At 45.3% G+C, this 24753-nt stretch overlaps 1 protein-coding gene and 1 pseudogene across 1 annotated transcript; one reads left to right on the forward strand and one right to left on the reverse strand.

Moving 5' to 3' along the window:
- Positions 1-7116: 7116 nt before the first annotated feature.
- On the forward strand, positions 7117-8131 carry LOC147450493 (uncharacterized; annotated as a pseudogene).
- Positions 8132-11079: 2948 nt separating this feature from the next.
- LOC147450494 (shikimate O-hydroxycinnamoyltransferase-like) lies at positions 11080-13552 on the reverse strand. The gene is made up of 2 exons (XM_086520734.1): positions 12640-13552; positions 11080-12549 (listed from the first exon to the last, which is right to left on the reverse strand). Exons 1-2 carry the CDS (start codon positions 13321-13323, stop codon positions 11656-11658), a joined length of 1578 nt encoding a protein of 525 aa, XP_086376860.1. The 5' UTR covers positions 13324-13552; the 3' UTR covers positions 11080-11655.
- Between the last annotated feature and the right edge of the window lie 11201 nt (positions 13553-24753).

Genomic DNA, 24753 nt, shown 5'->3' on the forward strand with positions numbered 1-24753 from the left:
CAAGTTCTTGGGCAGAATGCAGATGTCCCATTTGACTTTTGCAGCCCCCTTTTTTCAGGGGTCCCCTGTCCACAAAAAAATTTTGCAAACTTTAATGATTTCCTTTAGATGGGAATCTGGGGGCCTCCAATAGCTGAGGAAGTACAGGAGGTAGGCACTTATGTAGTGATTGATTACCATAACTCTCTAGAAATGTTTCTTTGAAACCCTAGCCATCTATTCAGTTTCTCTCTGAATTTTTCAAGCACATAGTCCCATCTTTGTTTCATTGTGACCCCAAACCCAAAAGGGAAGCCTAGGAAGCCTGAACACTTGCCCCTCTGGGATGACTTTACATCCCTGTTCAGCCATCCAGTTAGGGATGGGAAAGATGAAGGCCCTGAATCCTGTTTGGGAATGGTTCACTTTGGAGCCAGATGCAGAGGAAAAGATAGTGATTTCTCTCTAGAAGTTTTTAAGTGACATGTCTTCATTTTTTACCAACCCATTAGTGTCATCTGCAAATTGTGACAGGCATTGTTGTTTTTCAGAGTTAGGGAGAGTGATCCCCTCTATCAGCTTGTCAGCCATCCAGACTTTGACTAGGCAATTCAATCCATCTCCTACAACTGCAAAGAGTAGAGGGGAAATGGGGCATCGTTGTCTGACAGATCTGTTGAGAGTAAATGCTTCTGATAGCATTCCGTTGATGGCCACCTTGGCATGAGAATTTCCAAATAGAGTCTTGACAGAACTGACGAAGTTGACTCCAAACCCCATGTGGCTCAGACTGTCTAGGATGAATGACCACTCTAGCCTATCATAGGCCTTGTCATAATCAACTTTGACAAATACAAAATCTTGATTGGTTTCTTTAGCATGCTCTATTACTTCCCACAGGGAGATAACTGCCTCCAAAATTCTCCTCCCTTTTATAAACCTTTTTTGGTCTTCATTAATCCAGTTGAAGAGGTGAGTGGTTAACCTGTTACCAATGGCTTTGGCAAAAAATTTCTATCCTGTTGTAAGCATGGTTAGAGGTCTCCTGTTGTAAGCATGGTTAGAGGTCTCCAGTTGCTTAGCTCCTCCTTTGGTCCTCTTTTATGAAGGAGCTTGATCACTCCAGTATTGATAAGGTCGGGCAGGGCTTTGTATCTCACTGATTCCTCCCAAACTCTGAGCAAGAATGGGGTGAGCAATTCTTTGAAGCACTAAAAAAACTCTGAAGGGAGACCTTCTAGCCTAGGGGTTTTGTTGGGTTTTAACACTTCAATGGCCTCATTGAGATCAACTATGCTCAATGGGAATTCAATTATAGAAAGATCTTCCTATGGAATTACCTTCTAAATTCCAGAAGGTCTCTTTGCTCTTTCTTATCTCTTCAGTCAGTACTTCCTTGGGGCTGCAAAGTTTTTCAAAGTGAGGTTTAACCAGCTCCAAATTCTGGGAGTCATTTGTGGCCTTCTCCTGGTCAGTATTGAGAGGAGGAACAACGTCTTTGGAATTCTTCTTCTTGAGACTTCTGAACAACTATTTAGACGATCTGTCAGCCTTCCCTGCCCACCATTACTTGAAGAAAAGTTTGATATGTTGTATCACCATGTCCTCCTCTGCTCTTATTTGTCTACCGAGGGTAGAGATTTGACTCTGAATGAGCACATTTAGGGGCTAGGAGTTCTCTAACTGCCCCAGTTCTTCATACATTTTTTCTTTCCTTTTCTTCCTAGCTTGGGCGACTTCTTTTTTGGTGGTAATCAAGAACTGTTGAGAATCTTTAACTGCCTTGCTCCAGCTCTTGGCAGGGGTGGAATTACTAGAAAAAGGAACTGGACCAGATTTTTGCTATTCTTACCTGGACATTAGGGAGAGTGAAGAGTTGAGGAACGGTGTGAAACCAACTGTTTTTTATTTTGGATGCTTTGTCATCACAGGTGATCAACATGGGGTAGTGATCTGACGTGCAGGTAGTGTACTTGGGTTTTGCCTTGACCCTGTTAAACAGGTTGTCTATTGCCAAAGAGAAATAACACCTGTCCAACCTAGCTTTTCTTGCAAGATCCCCATTGCTGTAGTTATGCCAAGTGAATCATCCCTTTGTACCTACATCCCAGAGGTCTTGCTAGCCTTTGCAAGCTTCCCATTTGTCTTTCTCTTTGCCTTGGAGAGTCTGCCCCCTTTTGAGAAACCTGTCCTCCAACGTCTCTACCATGTTAAAGTCCCCAAGTAGAATAATTGGTCCTTGAATGGTAGAGATTTCCTCCCATATATGGGCCCTGTTAGAGGCAGTCCCTCCAGAATAAACAAATATTAGTTTGCAATTGGAAGGGGAAGGGAGGGAAACAGAACACCAAAATTGTTGACTTCTATGGGAGGAAACACCGTCCACTATGTGCTTCTTGATTCATATAGCTGTACCCCCAGTCACTCTTGAGTGGGAAGAGGTGAACCATCTCCGCTCAGGGTGGACTTCCTTCAATCTTCTGAGGAGATCTTCTCCTTCTAGTTTGATCTCTTGCAGAGCACGGATATCCACATCTTGAGCTTTGAGCCAGTTGTTGATCTTTTTAATTTTGGTGGGTCAGTAATCCCCTTTATGTTCCAAGAGGCAATTTTCATCTATAGGTTTTTTTTTCCTTTACTCTGCAGGACCTTGGTTGGGGTCCTCGCAATTGCTCCATGAGCTGTTTTGTTTGCCTTCTGTATTTTCATAGGCACTTGGGGGATGTTGGCATTTACTTCTTGCAAGAGTGCTTGTGACGCCTGGAAGAGGTCCAGAACTTTATTCTTAACTTCAATTTGCATGTGGCATTCTTCCTCTCTTCTACCCTCTAGCTTATCCTCTGGAGTGGCTCCTGTGTCCTCAGTCTTGGCTTATGACTCGGATTCAGGGACATCGGATTCTATCCAGGCAGGGATTTCAGCCAGTAGTGCAAATTTGTTATGACTCCTCTGCTTGGATCTATTGGTACCGCTTCTAGTGTCTCTCCCATTCTTGCTGGGGGGGGGGGGTGGGAGGTGCGGGGGTAGCTTCTAGTTTCTGATTCAAATTTTTTGGGGGTTCCTCATTGTTGGAGGAGGGATTTGGGTTGTTGGGGGATGCAAGTAGTGGAGCTTTAGAAGGGCAATTTCTTAAAAAGTGGCCAGCTCCCCCTCAATTGAAGCAAGCATTAGGCAAGTATTTGTAGACTACAGGCTGTTCCATGAAATCACCCTCGTCAGTGGCTATTACCACCGTATCAGGAAGCGGCTTTGAGAGGTCCATCTCTATAAGCATCTGAGGGTGCCATGAGGGTTTGAAGTCCCTCTGTGGCTTTCCTTCTAAGACTTTTCCTAGCTGCCCTCCTATCTGTCTGACATGGTGGTGGAAATGCAATGCGAGGTTGGGTAGTTCAACCCAAACCGGGTAGTTTTTCAGAGCCGATTTGTCTAGGTTGAACTTTTGAGACCATTTGAAAAGGCACAGTGGTGTAGGATCTCAAAAGCCATTTTTGGTGTTTTGAACATGAAAAGATAGTGGTTCTTGGGCAGGGCTTGGATGCTCTCTACTCGCGCCCTTTGCTGCCCCATCGATTTCTGACCCAAGCCCTCAACACTTCAACTGGTGGACGTGGGCCCGCCACCAGGTCTATGAGGGTATGGTTTTCAAGATCCTTTTCTATTTTCCTAGCTTGGGAGGCGGGCAAAATGATCAACAGCTTACCTCGAGGAGTTGACACAGCATCCACTCTAGGGCAGTGTCGGTGGAGAACGCTCGGGGTACCATTGGGGGAGGACCAAGGGGGGACCTCATGAGGAGGGCCTGGATGCGGGCTTGCTAGCGTTGCAGGAGGGTCCTTTGGAAAGGCATCTCCGCTTTTCCAATCTTCTTGAAGCTGCTCCGCGAACCCTTTAGGTAGGTTCTAAAAAAGCTGTTGGGTAAAGAGGGTAGATGGGCAGGTCTAAAATCCGGGCCAAGGTTTTGACTGAGTAGTGGCCTGTGTGGCAAGGGATTGGAGGACCGCCATGCATTTTCATGAGTAGTCGAAGTGGTGGGGAGAAGCAAGGGTACAACCACCCCCCCCCCCCCCCCCCCCCCCCCCCCCCCCCCCCCCCCGAATTAGGGGGGGTTGATGGGAGGGCATGACATGAGTGTAAGGTCGCCATCCTAGATGTTAGGTTAGAAGCCAAGTGCAACCTAGGGTTTAGTCTATTACAAATATAAATAAATATGTTTGATTGGTGAGTATTGTAGTGAGCACTCATGAGGAAGTTAAGAGTGAAGGCCAGTGGGAGACAATTTGATGTTTTCTCTCAAAAGATATTTAGATAAGATTTTTTCCAAGATTATAGTATTGATTGTGCTCAAAGTTAGAGTATGGCTCCTCTTTTCTTGTGCAACCTCCATGACCAAGTGTCCAGTTTCTAAAACAAGAGAAAAAAAAGTGATAAAATCACGAGGCCTGCCATTTGAAGGTGAAATTTTCTCCTCACAAAGCAAAAAGTACAAGCCCCAAAAAAATCACAAGCTTGATGCCTGGTCCAGTTTCACCCACTTTTAGTTTGAGAGAGCAACTGCATGCAGCCAGTGTAGCTCAAGATCTTGGCTGCGAACATACAAGAGGTGTTCCACCTGAGCTTTGGTTGTTATGGCCCCTACCCTGCACATCACATGTGGCTTTTGCCTTCCAAGCCCCCCCCCCCCCCCCCCCCACACACACACACACAGAGTTACAAACCACCACAGGGAGATATTGATGAGAGTCAGATACCACCAGAGTTGGAAGCTCCGTGGTGAACACATGAAGCTTTCGATACCTTCCCACATTGTGAATTACGAAAACATCATGAGGTTCTGCAGGAAAGCACCGCACACCTAGCTAGGTGCGATTGGGGGTAGGGGGTTGCCGGGCCCCCTATCCCCCTACTCCCAACCGCACCTAGCTAGGTGCGTGGTGCGGAGCCTGCAGAAGCTTATGATGTTGAGCACTATAGAAAAAACCCGGGAAAGAGGATCTCCTTCCCAAAAGGGAAGCCAACGAAAACTTCTTGTGGAAGATGACAATAAATGAGCAATGCATGAAGGAGATGCATTCGCGAGCTGTGACCAAAGTGTTGGTGGACGCGATGGAACAACCAACTTGAGCAAGTCGGAACCGCCCCATTGAAAGAAACTATGTGCCCGCAAATATGATGATTAGCAAACTACCAATCTAACAGGAAAATTCACGAAACATGAATTTTTGCTTGAATTACTAAGTGGGTTGATGCAGAACTTCTGCAACGACTGTGCTGCTTGCCTCAGCATGAAGATGACAGTAGCGATTGGCGATGCACTCGTGCCAAGGCTTAGAAAAGAGAAAACAAGGGGGTGTATCTTGGCATTCAGAATGCGCGCGTAGAAGTGGCTGATGGTTGATGTACCAGGCTCTATGACCTCGATGCCATGCTACTTGCAGCTGATTCCGAGGATGGGAGGGCCTTGTCAACAAGTGTGCATTGCTGCGCGACCTCTACTGCAGCCAGCTTGATCACTTTCACACAGAGAGAGAACTACACAAACAAGGAACCATGCATTTTTTGATCAATTGAGCAGCCAAAAATATAGAAATCATTTTGTTAAACTTGCGTAGAGGCCAAAAATACCAATTAGCAAACACACACACATGGGATGTCTACTTGTGCGACATCTTCTCGAGAGTACCATGGGAACATATTTGAAAGGAAATAAAGTGCTCCTATCTCCGTCATCCCCTCTACACCTTCGCGGCCAGGTTATGCTCCATTCCCCCCCCAGCTGCACGTCCCATCTCTCTCTCTCTCTCTCTCTCTCTCTCTCTCTCTCTCTCTCTCTCTCTAGACGAGCAAGCCTTTTCCTCTCCTATGCTTGCGCTGCACCAAAACCAGAGGTGGCCATTGCAATGCGGGTTCCGAGCAGCTTGTCTTGTGTAGGCCATTGCCCCCCTCCCCCCCCCCCCCACAAAAAAACACTCTCTGTCGTGCGCCATGCCTCGCTTCATTACAAGTCGAATTTACGACCCATCCCTTTTGCGTCCTTGTAGCACCAGCTGACAAGACTTGAGGCAGAAATATTTGCACTCAACACGAGATAGAAAGAAAGTCCTGTGAAGTTTCTATTGAATGGTCCAAATTCCAATCCTTCAAATGAAAGTCACATTGGATCGTTCAACAACCCACCACTACCACTCATGACTCTTTCTTGATTTCTGCATGCACTCACCAATTATCAAACATTTTCATTCTTTATTCTATTTTTTGAAAATACATATGAGATTTTTAACTAACAAAAAGGGAACACGTCACTATCCTCAGCTATATCTAAGACGGGCATGGGAGATGGGATCAAAGGCTCCCATCACTTTTGGGCCCCGAAAATAGACGCGTGCCGTAGATCTATCCGCATAAGTAAACTCGGGTACCCGAGTTTACAAAAATACCCGGGTTTACTTTTTCTCGCCCCGGTACTTTTGCACGTCAAAACTCCATGGAAACGTGTACATTCCACAGGTAGGCGAGATGGATAGGCCACATGGCCCTCAAACCCCAAGTTGTGGGTTCAATCCTGCGGGGTGGGGGGGAAGGGGCGAAGTAAACTTGAGTACCCGAGGTTACATTTTTCTCGAGTTTCCATTGCCCAAGATCTACGGTCCTCAATCATCCCACCGTAGATCTCATCTCCTCCCATGCCCGTGTGAGATATAGGCGAGCCGTCACTATGGCCTTAGTCCTTTGGGCAGGCCAAAAACACTTACTTGGTTCTTGTTTTGGCTCTAGCTGCCGCGCGCAGTCGAACCCTCTTTCATCACAGCTCCTGCCTGCTACGCAAGCCTGCATCATGCCGCTCTTAGCACGAGCACAACCAGAGCAGCCGGCCAGCCAAAGAGAATCTTGCAGGGGCGAGTGCATACGTGTCGAGTGCCCTTTTTGGCCGGCAAGTGGCTGGCTGGCCGGCAAGTGGCTGGCTGGCCGTTGTAGCCCACGCCCCACCTCCCCCGGCAACGTCTCCAGCCTCCTGCCATCCAATCAAAACTCTGCAGCCCTCCTCCACTAGCTGGCCGAGCTGCTGCCGGAGAGGTTGTGCTCAATATCGCCAGCCAGCAAGGGAAGATTCCCTAGCATCAATTGTTGGCTGCCGAGCTGCCGTCCTCGGACAATGACTGCTCTCTTTCGTTAAACAATGTCGCATGGGTTCTACTTTACTTACCCTAATGTATGCAAGCCTTGAGAGCGAGATTCGAGAAAACTATATCCTCCTCCTCTCAACGTTACCTGTGCGTCCTGATAGCAGGAGGGTGTCGAACTGAGCTCGGCAGCCGTGGAGATGAGTAGCAGCACCATGGATGCTCTCTCCAGTAAGAGCCTCTCTGTGTGCCTGTCATCCCTCCGACGCTGGTCCTCCTCTCCTCTGTTCGCCAATCGCCTAGCTCCGAGCTTTCTTTGTGCCGCTGTGCTTCCTTGTCTCCTTCAAAGCCCCTCACCATAGAGAACTCTTACCACCCCAGGTGGCCTTCTGATAGAAGCTTTAGAAGGGACCAGCCCAACGTGTACAAGTTGGACTTGGAGGAGCAGGTGAGCGAGATTTGATATGGATCCCAACAAGATGCTACAGCCTGGAGACCCCAATTATATGCAGGCTATTATTAAGTATGTAATGCCTGTAGGTTACTTCGTTTCTCTGCCCACACGTAGAGATGGGTATCTTCAGCAGATGACTTGGGCTTTACAAGTGGGCTAGCTTTTCTGCGCAAGCTTTTCAAGGAGGGTCAAGAGATTACTGTGCTCATTGTTTGTTGCGGTGGGGCAGGAAGGAAGATTGTTTCTGTGAAAAAGCCTGAGTTTGCCCCTCCCAATGAGCAGAAGACCATTGAAAGCTTGCGGCTGCATTTCGAGAATGAAAAGAAGAACAGGATGAATCCTTGGAACAGGCGGCGCCAGCTGTATTGCTACCTATTCATGCCTCCTGCTTGGCTGTTAAGTAGGCTAGCATGGTCAAATATTAAGTAAATGGAGTCTTTGCTACTAGATCATGTCCTGTGTTGACTAAGCTGGAAGATGATTTTTGAAGCAGCTCTATGATTTTGTGCTTCATGGGAAATCCTGTGTACATGTATGACATCTAATTAGCAATTGCATTGGTTACCTACCATGTTCCTTATGACTGTTAAGCTATTTGTTTGGTGACCTTTTCTTAACATGACTCTGGATGGGCAGTGGGTTTATAAAGAAATTTAAATACGTGTGGATGGAAGTTTTTGGGCAATGTCCTATGTTTGTGGGTAGTCTTGGAAGTTTTTTTTTTAACTCCATCTGCTAAAGTTGTCCGGTTTATAAGCTGATGTTAGTAGTGACTCTTCTAGAAAAATGTCTGTAAGTAGAGTAAGCTGAGTTGCTTGCATGTATTTTGAGCTTAGAGTTCTCGGTGATAGGGAATTTGTTAACTAACAACAAGAGATTGGTTGAAATTCTCAGAAATGCGCATAGTGCAGTGTCTGAGATTGCACTTTTTGGCATTAGATGGTTTATGCACTTGTTAAGGAGAATGCAGTATTGGTTAAACTATTCGGTATTCAGGTAGTCTTATTATGGGCTTGTATGTAGCGGGCAATGTGAAAACATTGTTGACTTTGAGTATGTACAAGGAGATTGCATTTCCTTACTGTTGATAGGAAGCTGTCCAAGTGTACTTAGTGTACTTAAGTTCTGGAGTCCTTTTCTTGATGGTTGATGGAATAATAGTGTTTGTTACGAGGACCTGAGTTGTTGGTTTCTTTTCGATGATTTTTGTTTAAATTTTGAGACCCTCTTTTGAAGTTGCAAATGGCCGGACATTGTATGGCCAGTGTGTAAGGACCCTCCATCGAGTGGACAACCTCTTACCCCAGACAAACAACATGTTTGCTATCTTTTCAATGCAAAACGTGGACTCGGCTTGAATTTGTGACCCCACGAGAGTAGAGCCAAGCACTGTAGCCACGAGGCCAATTTCCATTTGTTGTTGATGTTGAAGCGTCGGATACGGTTCTTTACCTTGCCCCCTCACAGTGTGAACCAAGCGTGCATGCCAAACCGAGAGAGACCTTGTGATTTTATCCCTTTTCTAAATAGAGTGCTTCGCAACTAGAATATTGGCCTTCCCAACCCATGTGATATTGGATTGAATGGGTTGCCACTTGCCTCTCTTTCCTAGGTAAGTTTTGCTTTACATTTTTGATAAGCACAAATCATTTCCATGGTAGACCTAGTGATTTTATCACTTTTTTTCCTCTTGTTTTGCATTCGCATAGACTGTCAAAATCGTCGTGAGAGAATGTATCTATCTCTACTATATTTAAAGAGGGAAGAGATTTCAGGAGCCCCTCCCCTCCACATGGAATCATTTCTTTCATCCGATCGGCTTCAAGCAGTGTTCATTGGTAGCCGAGCTAAATAGTGACATAGGCGCACGCGAGAGAGAGAGAGAGAGAGAGAGAGAGAGAGAGGGGGGTATGGCGGAGTGTGTGTGAGAGAGAGAGAGAGAGAGAGAGAGAGAGAGGTATGGCTGGGTGTGTGTGTGTGTGTGAGAGAGAGAGAGAGAGAGAGAGAGAGAGAGAGAGAGAGAGAGAGAGAGAGAGAGGTATGGCTGGGTGTGTGTGTGTGAGAGAGAGAGAGAGAGAGAGAGAGAGAGATGCATAAAAGATTGAGCTATCTACGAGAGCGGTCAGGCAAGTAAGTTCGAAAGCCGAGACGTTGGAAAGTTGATGGGGTGCTCGAGGAGGGTGCATACTTCCAGAGTTGCGAGCGGTGATTATTTGTTCACCTAACTCTTTCTTTCTCTCTCAGACTACAACCTCAACATAGAGATGATCAATGCTCAAGGAGAGGCGCAATACGCAAAGCAACATTGATGTGATGTACAAGATTTTCCCAACGAGTAGCAGCATGAAGCAGAAGGGAGGTTTGGCTACTCGGGCCTCCTTGCTTTGTGGTGAGCATTGATTAGGAGGCGTTGAGCAAGCGGCAACACTAATGGAGTTGGCTACCCTGGTGGAGTAGGATGCAGTGCCATGGAGTGAGTAGGGGCATTCAAGTAGACGTCTCACCTTCAATGAAGTGCAAAGAATTACAACTAACGGGATGGATATTTAAGGTTTTGATCATTCTTGTGCCATCTATACTATATATATAGTTGGGAAAGGTTTTTAGGCCCTCCCGGTCACATGTCAACATATCCTTTATTCGACAAGTTGAACAGCCAGTCCAGTCTGCACTTTGTGTGTGTGTGTGTGTGTGTGTGTATGAGAGAGAGAGAGAGAGAGAGAGAGGTTTCTTTGTCAGCGATGGTCTGTGTGTCTAAGCAAGGCAAGGTGCTGAGCAATGAGCAGTAGTGTTTGGGAAAAAATATTTTCACAACCAAGGAAAGTCACTTGAGGGGCTATATAAGGAAGAGAGAGAGAGAGAGACGTGGTTGTCCAATGACCTGATAGGCACAACAAAGAGAGCAATGCTCGAAAAACAAATCCCAAAAACTTGCGAAACCTACATATGAGAAATAGTACATGTAAATTGCTACATTTGAAAAATTTTGCACTAAATTTCTCTAAAATTTGCAGGTTTCCTTACATTTTAATTTAAAATTGAGAGGTAAATGACATAATTTGTAGGTGGGATTACGCTAAAACCAATGCCGAAGGCGACGCCGTTGTACTAGGGGGAAGGGGGGATCTCGGCCCCCACGACCACCTGGCGGCGAGAGAGAGAGAGAGAGAGAGGTTACCAATGCGAGCGATAAATTGGGGGGCGGGGGGGGGGGGGGAGAGGGAGAGAGAGAGAGAGAGAGTCCGGCCATACTATTTTAATGGTCAGAGGGATTTCAATCCCCTCCTTGCCACATGTCGATTCCTGCTTCATCCGGCCAACCTCAGACATGGTAGCCTACAGACCATGATGCTCAACACGCTTAGAGAAAGAGAAACAACCTGCACAAAAAAGAGAGAGAGAGAGAGAGGGGGCACCAAAAGACCACCGACAATACTAGTATAAATAAAGTACTTTTGATTTAAGTGTCTAATATAAATAAACTACTTCTAATTTAAAGAGGCACTTCAACTAAATTTCTTAAAGCGGTTTTTAATTTCAAGGGACACGTCAACATTACTTTCAAAATTAAGTTGAGTCCTTAAATACAATTCAAACTAAACGTATAGGCACTTTGTCCTGCCAACAAAGTGTGTGTGTGTGTGGGTATTAATGTGTCCTTAACTTATAAGATAATTAACAAAGATAGGGTTCTAGAAGAACGATCTGTTTTCTGGAGGGATGGTATGAAAAGTCAGACGATACTAATCTACACATAAATGTTAGGTTTTGCAGTTTTCAACATGTTTGGAAGGCCAGGAAGTGTCGGGTATTCGAAAATGACTGCTCACTAACAAGCTTCATATCGATGATCCAAATATCGAGAAAATGAATTCTACCCTTGGAAAATGGAGGAATTGGATGAGTGGAATCGGGCTATTCTCTCCGTCTTGATGGGTAGGTGATCCTCGATGTTGGCTAGCCTATGACTGGCTTGTTGTAATTTGGAATGGTCGATAGATACATCAAAGATTGATACAAGCTTGAGGTTGCTTTGTACATTTTGTCAAGATTCTAATATATACACCCACTCACAATTGTGAGTTCCGCACCAAAAAAAGATAATTAACAAATATACCCGGCAATGCTCTCTTGGAAACAAGCATGCTCTTCTGCAGATGCAAAGACAATCAACACATTCCATGCTTGCGCTCTTGGATGATCCAAAATGACACAACGGTTGCGAAGTTGTTGACTTGGTCGCCCAACATACATAGGAGCTCCCCACCCACAATCCGTATCGTAGAAAGGAAGAGCCACAAGGGAAGGCATGCCTAAGCCTTCAATGGAAGGGGTTAGCCCATCTCTAAGCTGAATTTCTATGTAGTCCACCATAGATTGCAATCCCTCGCCAACATCTAAGCTTGCCATAGCCTTCTCGATCTTGTCGACCACATAAGCGAGAGAGTTCTCACATAGCTCTTGCAATGTGGCAAGCACATGGAGCTCACACAATGCATTCCCCATGTATCCCATACTCAGGCCTCTTGTTCTCATATTCATGGGAACCCAAAAATTCAAGTCATGGCTCCTTGGTAGTCCATGCACATTGAGGCTCACCCTTGCAAAGGCAATCCAAAGGACGGCCACCAAAGCCTGGTTGCGCGAGCATGCTTTCAATTTTCCCGGCATTGTAGCACTTACCCTCAAAGCCTCAAGGGCAACCATGGTGAATTTGAATCGAGTAGCTGTCCCGTAGCGAAGCCGCTGGGATTCAGGCGGTTCTAAGTAGTAATTTCGGGTTTTGATGTAAGGCCGGTGAGGCATGGTTGCTGTAGGAGGATCTCGTGCATTGATTACCGCTTTCCTAGATGGTATTGGGTGAAGGCAGTTTGCCAAACCTGCTCCTCTTGCAATAGAGCACAAGTTCTGCAGGAATCCTGCACCCGTGTGACCATCCGCGTAAGCATGGCTACATGTATGTCCAAGAGTAAAGCCACCACATTTAAAGGTAGTTATCTGTATAACATATGCGGTACATCCAATTAGAGTTAGAAATCTGAAAAATATAAGACTTCACGATGGACTGCGGATAATTACAATTATTACCTGAAAAGCCATCACAAAGCGAGGGAGCAGAAGATGACCCTTGCTGTCAAGGTTAGGTGTGGGCTTGCTAGGGTATAGCACATCCAAGGCTGGCTGCGGGAGCGACACATCGCCTAGGTCTGCAAGGCAGCCATTCGCATGGGCAACATGGAAATGCACTCCATAAGCAGGACTCTCTGCATCAATAGCGCCGTCATCTTGTGCGATATAAGGGCTGCTAACACGATGCCCATCACCATTAATGCTGGTAATGCAAGACTGCGTGTCACTGGGGGGAGACATGGGGTATCTCACCTCCAAGCGGCGATCCCTCTCATTGTAAACAAGCAAACCCGCCGCACAGGGAAAATAAACAAGCAGTTCCTGTAGAGCTTGCTGCAACCGCCTCACAGGCTCGGCGAGGTCGATGGGTGCTGCGGCAGGCAGTGTCCGAAGCCCCCGTGCAGGCCGGGAACGCGCTTCGGCTGCATCGTAGAAGAGAAGCACAGAGATGTAATTATCGAAGAGCATGTCGAGGGGGGAGAGATGAAGGGTGGCGATGGGGGTACCGGTGGTGAAGGTAACAACTGAGGGATGGGGCTGGTTGGTGAGGTTGATAAGCTTGACAGGCTCCCGTGAGAGGTCGAGGGATCGCTGGCTGAAGATATTGGGGACTGTCATAGTGTTGCTGCGTACTTTGGACATTGACAGAGGTGATGACGGATCATGAGGTAACCTATAAGCTGCTTGGCAGGGTCTGCGAGTAGTGATCACTGATCACGGAGGCAGGGCAAACGCATCCTTTTTATTGGCTAAGAAAGAGAGATTTCAGGTCTGGCACGAGGCCTCGAGAGGAGATCCACTGCGGCGCTGCCGACGCTGGTGCCGAGAGCGCCACACCGCCCCAATTTATAAGTTGGGAAAATTACCAAAATGCCCCTCTAATTTGGCATATATTTCCAAAATGCCCTTCAAATTTTTCAAAATTCCCAAATTACCCCTGGTTGTGAAAGTAAATTTCTCCAAAAACAAAAAAAATTGTAGCTTTTCATAAGAAGAGTGATTGTCTACCATAGAGAATGCTAAAACTAAAATTTGAGTCACTTATGTAGGCTCTGGAGATGAATTGCTTCATTATTGTTAGACATATTTCGCTTTTTTTTGCGAGGTAATTGGCGGCAAATTACATGTAAGCACTCAAAAACCGATCTCATTTGTCAAACAAGAATAAAGATTAAAAAATCTTGAAGAATCCAAAGAAAATAGATACAAGGGTATTTTGGGAATTTTTGAAATTTGAGGGGTATATTGGGAATTTCCACAAATTAGAGGGGTATTTTGGTAATTTTCCCTTGTAAGTTTCAACCCACGGCAACGTATTAGAGACAAACGGACAGGGGAAACCACTTTCGGGTACCGTCACGACTCACACCTAACCATTGTAACCAGCACGCTATTCATCCGAGATTCGAATGCAACCTGCATGGTCCAGTAGGCTGTGTGTGTACTTGATGCACTGAAAAAAACAGGTTAATCTATATCTATATCTATTTGTACTATTTATAAAGCGGTGAGGAATTCCTAGCATATAAAATCTTAGCATATAATCTCTCTCTTTCACGCACGCACACACAATGTGTGCACAAACAGAGAATCTGCCTCATTCTTTTGCAAGCTAGAGTAAAACTCCAATCAAGTGCACGGAGTCGAGCACGCAACGTGCGCCATCACACAGGGGCGTTTGCACTAACCATCCCACCGAAGCCATTGTGATGTCTGATCTGAGACAGTTCAAAAAAAGTCTTCTTAGCTCAACGGTTGCGGTCACCGGCCCCTGCTCTACCATTGCTTGCTCATGGTCTTGCTTGGCTTCGCGCTTGTGTCTGCTCATTGCCCGTCGTCTTGCTACCACCATCACCACTCATCATCGTCTTGCGCATACTGTCCTTGCTGTGGAATCGCTCAAGATTCCTATTAATAGCGATTTTTTTAAATCGTTGGTACATACTTGGATCACCTCACAAGTGTACGCAAATTTTGGCCTGCAAAAACCAAGCCTTCGAGAAAGGGAGATTTCGGATTACTTGTTCGCCAGCCATACACGTCGATGGCTCGATGACCATCCTCAACACTACACCACACCAACAAGTTGAAATGGGAGTGGTGGAGGTAAATAATCAGGGCCGGGGCCGGTGCATTGGGGTTAAGCAGCATGAGGGCGACCTCCATATACAAAATTGCACCGAATTTATAAATCCACCCGCATTTATAGTATTTCATATTCAAATCCCCTACATTATTAAAAACGCATGCCAGCGTAGTGGTTAGGTGCATGGCTTCCTGCAGGGAGAGCCTGGGTTCAAGGCAGAAATCTGGTGCAGACCAAATCCAATTCAGGAACCTATCCAAATTTGCTTTTAGCCCCTGTTCACAAACCTTGCATTAGATGGCTCAAATCCTCCCAACCATTGACCCAGTTGAACTTGCACGTGTGATATAATGTGGAGGGACTACTATTTTTTTTTCCCATCAAAACTTTGAAAGTTATGTCAGAGAGAACAAAAAGGTGTACAAAGCATATTGAACTCGACTTCTACAGAATGGGCAAGTGGGGATAGAAACTTTTACAACCAGTGGGGTGTTTAACTCCGTTAAGGGGTAGGGAATGGTCTGTCAGAGACCATTCCCAAGAATGTAGGCGACCACATGGCAACCGGCGGGGAGCCGGGAGCCCTAGTGGGAGCCTCATTTTTGGGGAATGGTCTCTGACAGACTATTCCCGGCCGTCATAGTCGGGGGGAAGGGGGCCAAGACAGCAGCTGATTTGGCGAGAGCTGATTCGTTTTAATGCAACGAGATTATGCGTGCTGATGCGGCGAAATCTCTCTGGCTGCAGGGTGCATTAAAAAAAATTACAAGCACTGACTTTGCAGGCAATCATTGTGCAGCTGCTCTCAGATTCCGGACGCTAGGCTGTCATACATCGAACGGCTGCATGCAGGCATTCTTGTTCAGAAAGCCCGCTTGATGGACGGTCAGGAGTTTCTGCCCCTTGACCCCCGACTGTGACGGGGTAGGGAATGGTCCCTGAGGGACCCCATTCCCCATAATCCTTCGACCACTTGGCGACCGGCGGATGCCGGGAGCCATGGGGGAGGAGGATTGTGGGGAATGGTCCCTCAGGGACCATTCCCGGCCGTCAAGGGTCCGAGGGAGGGGGGCCAACAGAACAGACACAGATTCGGTCTCATCCGTATAATATGCACAGTGAGAGCTCAGCCGGTTGCATGCGTAACAGTGTCAGAGCACACATGCCACGCATAACCCATTCGCATTCCAATACGAACTTCGCTTGCTGACCTGGCATATTTCCATTGCTCGAGAGGTTTATTACGGATGCTGACAGGGCCTGCAGTGATTGGCAATGATTGCGAGAGGTCGACGGACTCATTATGAGTGCTGACGGGGCTTACATTAATTGGCAATGATCGGAAAACATACCGTGCGCTGACATGGCAAGCAGCCAGCAGGTTTCCGTGCGCTGAGCTGGTAGAAGTTGATTGAATGCATGGCAAGAACGTCCTGCGTGCTGACCTGGCCGAAATCGAGCGACTGCTACAGGCGATTCTGCTGAGGAAACGCTAGTGGATGGACGGGCTAGATTCTCTGCCCCCCGACCTCGGACCTTGACGACGAGAGAAAAACTATTTGTAGGGGAGAAAGAGCGCGGCTTACAAGGAGATTTAATCGTGGGGACGAGGGGGGTCTAGGGCAGGCTATCTATAGCTTCTTCGATGTCTTCCATCATCAGGTTGATGTCCAAAAGACATGAGGTTGATGGATTTGATGACGAGCTAGGTAGCCTCTCTGATCTTGGCCATCAGATCCATCAGTTTAATGGATGAGCTGGGTAGCCTCTTTGATCTTGGCCAAGTTTTCCGTCGCCATGTCAATCAATGTGGACTGTTTGTGTTCTTGTAAGTTGGCTTGTTTTGTAGCTTCATCCAATGACTCATACACGACTTTGATGTCTCGGGAAATGAGGTTCCTCATGTTGTACATGGAGACTTCAAAGTGCTTTGTGTGTACAACCTGTAGGTTAAAGTTAAAAAATAGGTTTTTCAACCTTTGAGTCAGGTGAGATCTGTCAAAAAGAATTTTATTCCTCTCTCTCTCTCTCTCTCTCTCTCTCTCTCTCTCTCTCTCTCCAGATAATTAAAAAAAAAAAGCTCTAATCCTATTCCAACAAAACGATAGGACTCTAATGGATTCACGTCATGAAGGAGGAGCTATTTCAAAGAGGAGATAAAAGCTAGAACAATTATCAAAGACCCAAGGATGCCAGGATGGCCCTAGACCTAGCACAATTGAAAAACAGGTGTGGCAGGGATTCCACTTCGAGACTACAATGTCTTGAGCATACACCATTTGATATGCCTACAGCTAGACTCCTTTCTTTAGTTTAGATGGCTTTGTGGAGTATAAGCCATAGGAGGATAGACTTCTTGGGATGGATGGCTGGGCCCTCTATTTTTATGAACTTGAAGTGCCACTGCCTTCTATCTAGCAAGACTCTCCATCTTTTGTTGAGGATGGTGTGAAGGAAAGGGAGTGTAGAGGTCAGAGGGGTTGAGGATCGAGCAAAGGGAACTCACCAACCCATCCAAACGCTTTGATAGAAACTTGATCGGATATAGAGAGGTGCCAGGCTTCTCCAAGAGGGAAGAGGGAATCCTGGTTTGGATGAGTGTGTTTTCCCAAGGATGAAGGGAATGTGAGAGGAGAAGCTCATCTCAATTTTTTACCTGCCCTCGTTTGGTATTCCATAGGTCCTTCTAGCACTTAAGTTCTTTGTAGTGGATTCTGAGAGCTCTTGGGTAGGGGTGATGTGGGAAAGGGGATCTAGGGGCCACCAGATTGAGTCATGTTGCATTATGGACAAAGAGTTGTGGGAGTCCCATTTGATTCTGAGGATTCTTCGGTAACTATTCCAGGTTGCCCTAAGGGATATGATGAGATCTAAGCCCTTAGCCTTGAACCTGAAGGTGCTGAAGAGAATGGTAATCCAAGAGAATTTCTTCCACCCTTTATTTTTCTCCAAGGAGAACCCATCCAAGTGTCACAAGAGCATCATTGCCCACTCGTGAGATGGGTTACCGATTGCTCTGATAACTTGTTTCACTGCAAGTTTGTCTGCCCACACATATGTTTCTAATTCCTAGGCCTCCTTTTTCTTTGGGAAGACAATAGCTGTCCTAGGTGACTTCGGATGCTGATTTTTTGAAGGGGTCACCCGATCGAAGGAAAATTTTGCAACTTGAGCTGATGTGGTGGAGGTGGGAATTGGGTGGAGTCTATCATGATAGGAACAAGAAGGTGTGGGCCAAGAGGAAGTGATTTATGACCATGACTATTCCAACAAGTGCAAGTTGTAGAGCTTTCCACCTGTAGACCTTGAACCGTTTGGGGACTCAATCCCATCGTTTTTTTAAGGAAATGTTGAATTGGAAGGGGACCCCGAGAAGTCTAAACACCTCTCCTTCCTTGATGACCTTGTATCTTGTTGAGTGATCCAAATGGGAAGTGGAGATTTTAAGGGTTCGATGCCAATTTTGTTGTGCTTTATTTTGGAGCCGAATGCCAAGCAAAATGTCTGCATGGACATTTAGAAGTGTCTTAGTGAGCTATTCTCATTGGCAAGTAGGGATTTGGTATCATTTGTAAACTGGCGCAAGCACTATTAACCACGGCTGATGTGGTTGGGTGAGGGGGATCCCTTTGATAGCACCTTGTCCATCTTGCCCTTGATGAGACAATTGAGCCCATCAACACCAACCACGAGCAAAAGAGGGGCAAGAGGGCATCCCTGTCTTACTGACCCGTTTACTTCAAAGAACCATGAGAGGATTCCATTCAGGGAGAGTCTGGCTGTGGCGTTGCCAAAGAGGTGGCCACATACTTGATCAGGTTGGGTCCAAAACCCATTCTAGTTAGGCTTTGCAAGATAAATGACCATTCTAGGATTTCATATGTTTTACCAAAGTAAGGTTTTGATGAAGACGTAGCCCAACCCTCTTTTCTTGATGTGCTTGAATCCCTCCCATAGGGCTATTACTGCTTTGAGGATTGTCTTGCCCTTAATGAACCCCTTCTGTTCAATGCATATCCATTTTAGGAGAACAAGGGTTATCCTAGGCAACGTCTTAGGCAAAGATTTTGTATCCTATGGTTGATATGGTGAGAGCTCTCTAGTTACGCAGAATGTCTTTGTCTCCCCTTTTGTGAATGTCTTTGTCTCCCCTTTTGTGGAGAAGTTTAATGATGGTCGTGCTTAGATCTATAGGGAGGGCTTGGAGGCTTATTGATTCTTTTGAGACTAGAAGCAACATTGGCACTAGAGTGGTTTTGAATGTGGAGAAGAACTCTACCGGAATCCCATCAATCCCTCGTGTTTTCTTTGGATTTAGCTCTCCATGGCAATGTAGATGTCTTGTAATGACAAGGGTTGTTCAATTAAGTTTTTGAGTTCAGGGGGAACCACTACTTTTTAGTGAGCCCATATGAGGTCCCTAGCTTCTTGGATTTCTTGTGACATGATTTTTCGTGGGGGAGAATAAATTTTCTAACATATTCTAGATTCTTGTGCTCAGAAGAGGCCTACCCCTTGCGGCATGAGGAGAAGAGAAATAGTATCCTTCGCTTATTTTCTCCTTAGAATTCTGAACATATGCTTGGATGGGTTTTCAATGTGACCTACCTACCATCCCCTAAAGGACATGGAGACGCAACAACGAAAATGTACTGGGTTATTTTTCTCCCCTGCGTCGCTAAAAATGTCGCTACAAGCATCACAAAGAGAACGTCGCTATATGCATCGAAATGTAGCGGCGCATGTAGTTCCCACTTTAGCCACGCTCATAGAGATGCTGCATAACCTTATATAGAGATGCCTATAGCAACGCCCAAGAATAATATTTTTTGGGTGGCAGAGCAATGAATGCCTTGCCACCCATCAACCATATTAAACATAAAGTTTCCACAATAAATATGCAAAACTGACAAAACTATTTCGACAAAAGTGAATTGGCAAAAGTAATACAATCATAAAATTATACACATCATAGGCAAAATCACTTGATTGTTAAGCTTTGACCAAAATGTAATAATTACAACACACTTTTCATTATTAAGAGAAAATACATCGTTGACCAATAGTTATAAAAATGACGTACATGCTAAAAGCATGCTTTGGTGGTACAAAAAGGAGTGTCCTTGACAACACCTTTGACAAATCTTTGAGCTACAATTTCTACATGTCACATGAAAAACTACCTATCATACTATATATCAATGGATAGATCTTCAAAAGAAGAATCTAAAAACACAAGGTTCGAAAAGTTTTGACCTAAACTACAAAAATTTTACCAGTCCCCACTTTTTCATTGGTAGAAGTAAAATAGGTCCTTTTTTTGTACCACCAAACTACGCTTTCACCCTACACGCGTCATCTCATTATACATGCTATGACAAAAGAAAACTAGTGCTATCTGGCTACAGCTAGATTGACATCGTCTAATCCGACCTTTCACGCGTCCAAGCGGCATATCTGTCGGATCCTGTAAAAAAACAATAAGACTTTTTGTAAGTATAAACATATAATTACAGAACAATCTATTTTTTAGCTTATCATTAAAATACAACAAATGTATGAGAGTAAATTTAGATACTAACCATGCCAGAGCGAGAACCGAGGATGTCCATAAGGGCGTTTAAGCCCTTTCTGTCTCCATAATCATGCTCGTACGGTGTGGGTCACGTCGTGTCATGGACCACTGTTCAAAACATACAAAGAATACGTTATGCTAGAATTTTAAAGTACAATTACCCATAACTACTAAACCAAAAGGGAAATGTAAAAACACTTACAAAGTCGGCCTCAAATGATGCCCACCCACCGCTCCCCAAGTGGTTCGAGCTCCCTACCTCTACTTGCGCTTTGGTTGCCTCCTTTTGTTGCTTCCACTTGTCATGATTCTTGCATGCTGCTCGCTTTGCATTCTTCGGCCAGCCAATCTGGTTTTTTTCCATCCATGTTTTATTGCTTTTTGCACTTCAAAATGCTTGTGCTTGTAGTATTCGCGCATACGTACCTTCATCAACTTCATTGAAGCACTCATCCCGATTTGACATGGGAAACTCATCATGCAGCATGATGATGACTCTGTCTTTTAATTCATTTGGACTTCACTCCAGGTGTTCAGTATGTAGTGTTGAAACACCTGAGAGCAAAGGCCACGTATGCGCGAGATCACCTTCTTGCCGTCGTCATCCAAGATGATGCTGCCACTGATGTCAATCGAGTACGGCGAGCCCTCTCGCCTATGACCCGTGAACCTGGGTGTCTTAGCAAGGGTCTTAAGTGGCATCTTCAGTAGTGTTTAGATGGGGGTACGTACGATAGGTTTCTCCATTGGAGTCTGGGCCCCGAAGCGAGGAGTGTCGATTGGGGTGAATCCCGAAGGAGTAGCGAATGGTGTGTAGCCAAGAACGGCCAATAGTCAAGCAAAACCTAGAGTAGAGAGCGATGCCATGGCTGGTGTGGGGGTGGGCAAAGAAGGGGAAGGTAAGGAGCCTCGACGACTACGAGGCGGTGTTGAAGTATCAGCCGTGGGTCCTCCTGCACAACAACCGTCGCCACCGCCACCGCCACCACTAGAGGGTCGGTGCCTAGAATAGTGTGTAGATCGTCTAGTCGTTCGACACCATAGTCTCGGAGCGTGCTGATCGCTATGAAGCAGGGGAGACACTCAAGGAGTAGAACACGTGATGGTGCTCCAAAGCGAGGGTGCTCCTTGTACCACCTCCTCCGCTTGGGGTCCAAGGAAGAAAGAAGCTGATCATCATCCATACCTGCATTAAATACACGAACATTAAATCTTAATGATGAATGGAGAAAAAATATGAAGAAGCTATAACTTGATTAATCACAATTTAAATTTAACAAGTATAGCATAGAGACAAGAATGGACAAAACTCCACATGAATACAATATATATTATAAAAAGGAGCAAAATTGCTCAGATACAATGTTTATGGCTTTAAGAGGTATCTCTCTCATCCTCACATAACTCAACATAACTCCCTATGTCTATATAGAGCTCTCCATTTAAGCACATGTCCTCCGTTTCATCTTGTAGGTTCTCTGCATGCATCTCATAGAGAGTAGCAACACCTAGCTCGTCTAGCACCACCTCATCGGCTTCTGAATTAGTATCTCTTCGATCTTCTCCATTGATGCCGCTGTGATTGGCACATTGTAGCCCTCATAGGTTCGTGCTTTACGAGGGGCTACCTCTATGACATACCACCAGTTTGATGAAGACTTTGTAGGATGAAATACCACATGCAAGAGCCACAGAACTTACATGAGTGCTTCTAGAACCACACGTCCTCTAAAGTTGGATGTTAAATATTTACAGACTTACTTGTTCACAATGCTTGGGTAGTAAGAAAGTGTCTCGAAGGTCGAACCATTTTTTGGTTGAGTCCACCTCAAGGAAGCCTGACTCTCTTCTGCGCACAGGAGCGTTGCGAACCTCCCTGTTTATCTCTAAGGCCTTGCTACTAACCTGTAGTGACAAAAATACAGTGTGTTATTTTTTCCCCCGGTGTCGCAAAAGGCGTCGCTACAAGCGTGGCAAAGAGAAAGCATATAGCGACGCTTATAACGACGCAAAGAGCCGCACTTATAGCGTTGCATGTAGTTCCGAGTTTAGCGATGCTCATAGATACACTACACATCCTTAATAGAGAGGCCTACAACAACGCCTGAGAATTAAAAAAGATTGGGTGGCAGTGCAATGAATGTCCTTCCACCCATCAACCATATTGAACATAAAGTTTCCAAAATAAAGATGCAAAACTGACAAAAGTATTTCGACGAAAGTAAATTGACATAAATAATAAAATAACAAAATTATACACATCATAGGCACAATCACTTGATTGTTAAGCTTTGACCAAAATATAAAAGTTATAACATAATTGTCATTATTGAGAAAAAATACATCGCTGACCAATAATTATAAAAATGACGTACACACATATCTCATTATACATGCTATGACAAAAGAAAACTCGGATTATACATGCAGTTCCGAGTTTAGCGACGCTCATAATCCGACGTCTCATTGCATCCAAGCAATGTATCCGTCGGATTCTGCAAAAAAAAGCAATAAGACTTTTTATAAGTATAAAATATAATTACAAAACAATCTATTTTTTAGCTTATCATTAAAATACAACAAATGTAAGAGAGTAAATTTAGATACTAACCATGTCAAAACGAGAATCAAGGACGTCCAGAAGGGCGCTTAAGACCTTTCTGCCTGCATACTTGCAGTCGATGTTGTGGGGTCACGTCCTGTCATTGACCACTGTTCAAAGCATACAAAGAATACGTTATGTTAGAATTTTAAAATCAATTACCCATAACTGCCAAACCTAAAGGGCAATGCAAAAACACTTACAAAGTCGGCTTCAAGTGATGCCCACACGCCGCTCCTCAGATTGTGTGAGCTCCCTGCCTCTACTCGCGCTTTGGCTGCCTCCTTTTGTTGCTTCCACTTGTCAAGATTCTCGCGCGTTGTTCGCTTTGCATTCTTCCAATCTCCTTTGGCCCGCCAATCTAGCCTGTTCCACCCATTCTTTATTGATTTTTGCACTTCAAAACACTTGTGATTGCAGTATTCATGCATCTACACGTTCATCAGGTCTTTATTGAAGCCAATTTGACATGGGAAACTCGTCATGCAGCTTGTTGATGACTCTGTCTTTTAATTCATTTGGCACTTCAATCCAGGTGTTTGGTATGTAGTGTTTAAACACTTGAGAGCAAAGACCGTGCATCCACGGGATCATCTTCTTGCCGTCGTCATCCAAGATGATGCTATCGTTGATGTCGACGGAGTACGGCAAGCACTCTCACCTGTGACGTGTGAACATGGGTATCGCAATAGGGGTCTTGAGTGGCATCTTAAGTACCGTTTTGATGGGGGTACAAACGACACACAGGGTATTCACTAAGGGTTACCGTATGGTATCATGTGAGTGTACAATAGGGGAGTTTTCTAAGGCCAAATGGATAGATTTTACATAGAAGGATCCCGTATGTAGGGGTTAAAAAGGCAATTTTGTTGCACACAGGTGGCGTCCCACTATTACTACTAGTGAATCCCCCGTGGGATGGCAGGTGTCTCCACTGGAGTCTGGGCCCGAAGTGAGAAGTGTCGATTGAGGTGAATCCCGGAGGAGTAGCGAGTGGTGTGTAGCCAAGAATGATTGATAGTCACGTAAAACTTGGAGTAGAGAGCAATGTCATGGCTAGTGTGAGGGTGGGCAAAGAAGGAGAAGTTAAGGTGCCTTGACGACTACGAGGCGGTGTTGAAGCATCAACGGTGGCTCCTCCACAACAATCGTCACCGCCACCACTAGAGCGTCGATGCCTAGAAGAGTGTGTAGATCGTTTAGTTGACACTAAACTCTAGGAGCGCGATGATTGCTCTAAAGCAGAGGAAGACGTTGAAGGAGTGAAACGATGCCATGGTCCTCTAGGGCGATGGCGCTCCTCGTACTACCTCCTCTGCTTACGATCCAAGGAAGAAAGAAACTCATCATCATCCATATCTGTATTAAATACACCAACATTAAATCTCAATGATGATGGAGGAAAAAATATGCACAAGTTATAATTTTGATCACAATTTAAGTTTCACAAGTATAGCATAGAGACAAGAATTTACAAAACTCCACAGCAATACCATACATATTGTAAAAAGGAACAAAATTTATCAGATACAATGTTTATGGCTTTAAGAGGTCTCTCTCTCATCCTCGCATAACTCAATATAACTCCCTATGTCTATATGGAGCTCTCCCTTTAGGCACATGTCCTCTGTTTCATTTTGTAGGTCCTCCGCATGCATCCCATAGAGAGTAGCAGTGTTAGGCTTGTCTGGAACCACCTCAACGGCTTTTGAATCAACATCCTCTTCAATCTCCTCCACTGATGCCACTGTGATTGGCACGTTGTAGCCCTCATACGTCCGTGCACTACGAGGGGCTACCTCTATGAAT

Source organism: Adiantum capillus-veneris, chromosome 9 (genome assembly GCF_014529385.1).
Source record: "Adiantum capillus-veneris isolate H3 chromosome 9, ASM1452938v2, whole genome shotgun sequence".
Classification (NCBI taxonomy): domain Eukaryota; kingdom Viridiplantae; phylum Streptophyta; class Polypodiopsida; order Polypodiales; family Pteridaceae; genus Adiantum; species Adiantum capillus-veneris.

What these genes read in the sequence shown, in the direction of transcription:
- LOC147450494 (XM_086520734.1), bottom strand. Translation starts at nt 13,323, where the DNA reads ATGTCCAAAGTACGCAGCAACACTATGACAGTCCCCAATATCTTCAGC. An exon ending in GCTTTGTGATGGCTTTTCAG is followed by an intron (nt 12,550 to 12,639) that starts GTAATAATTGTA and finishes TATGTTATACAG; the next exon opens with ATAACTACCTTTAAATGTGG.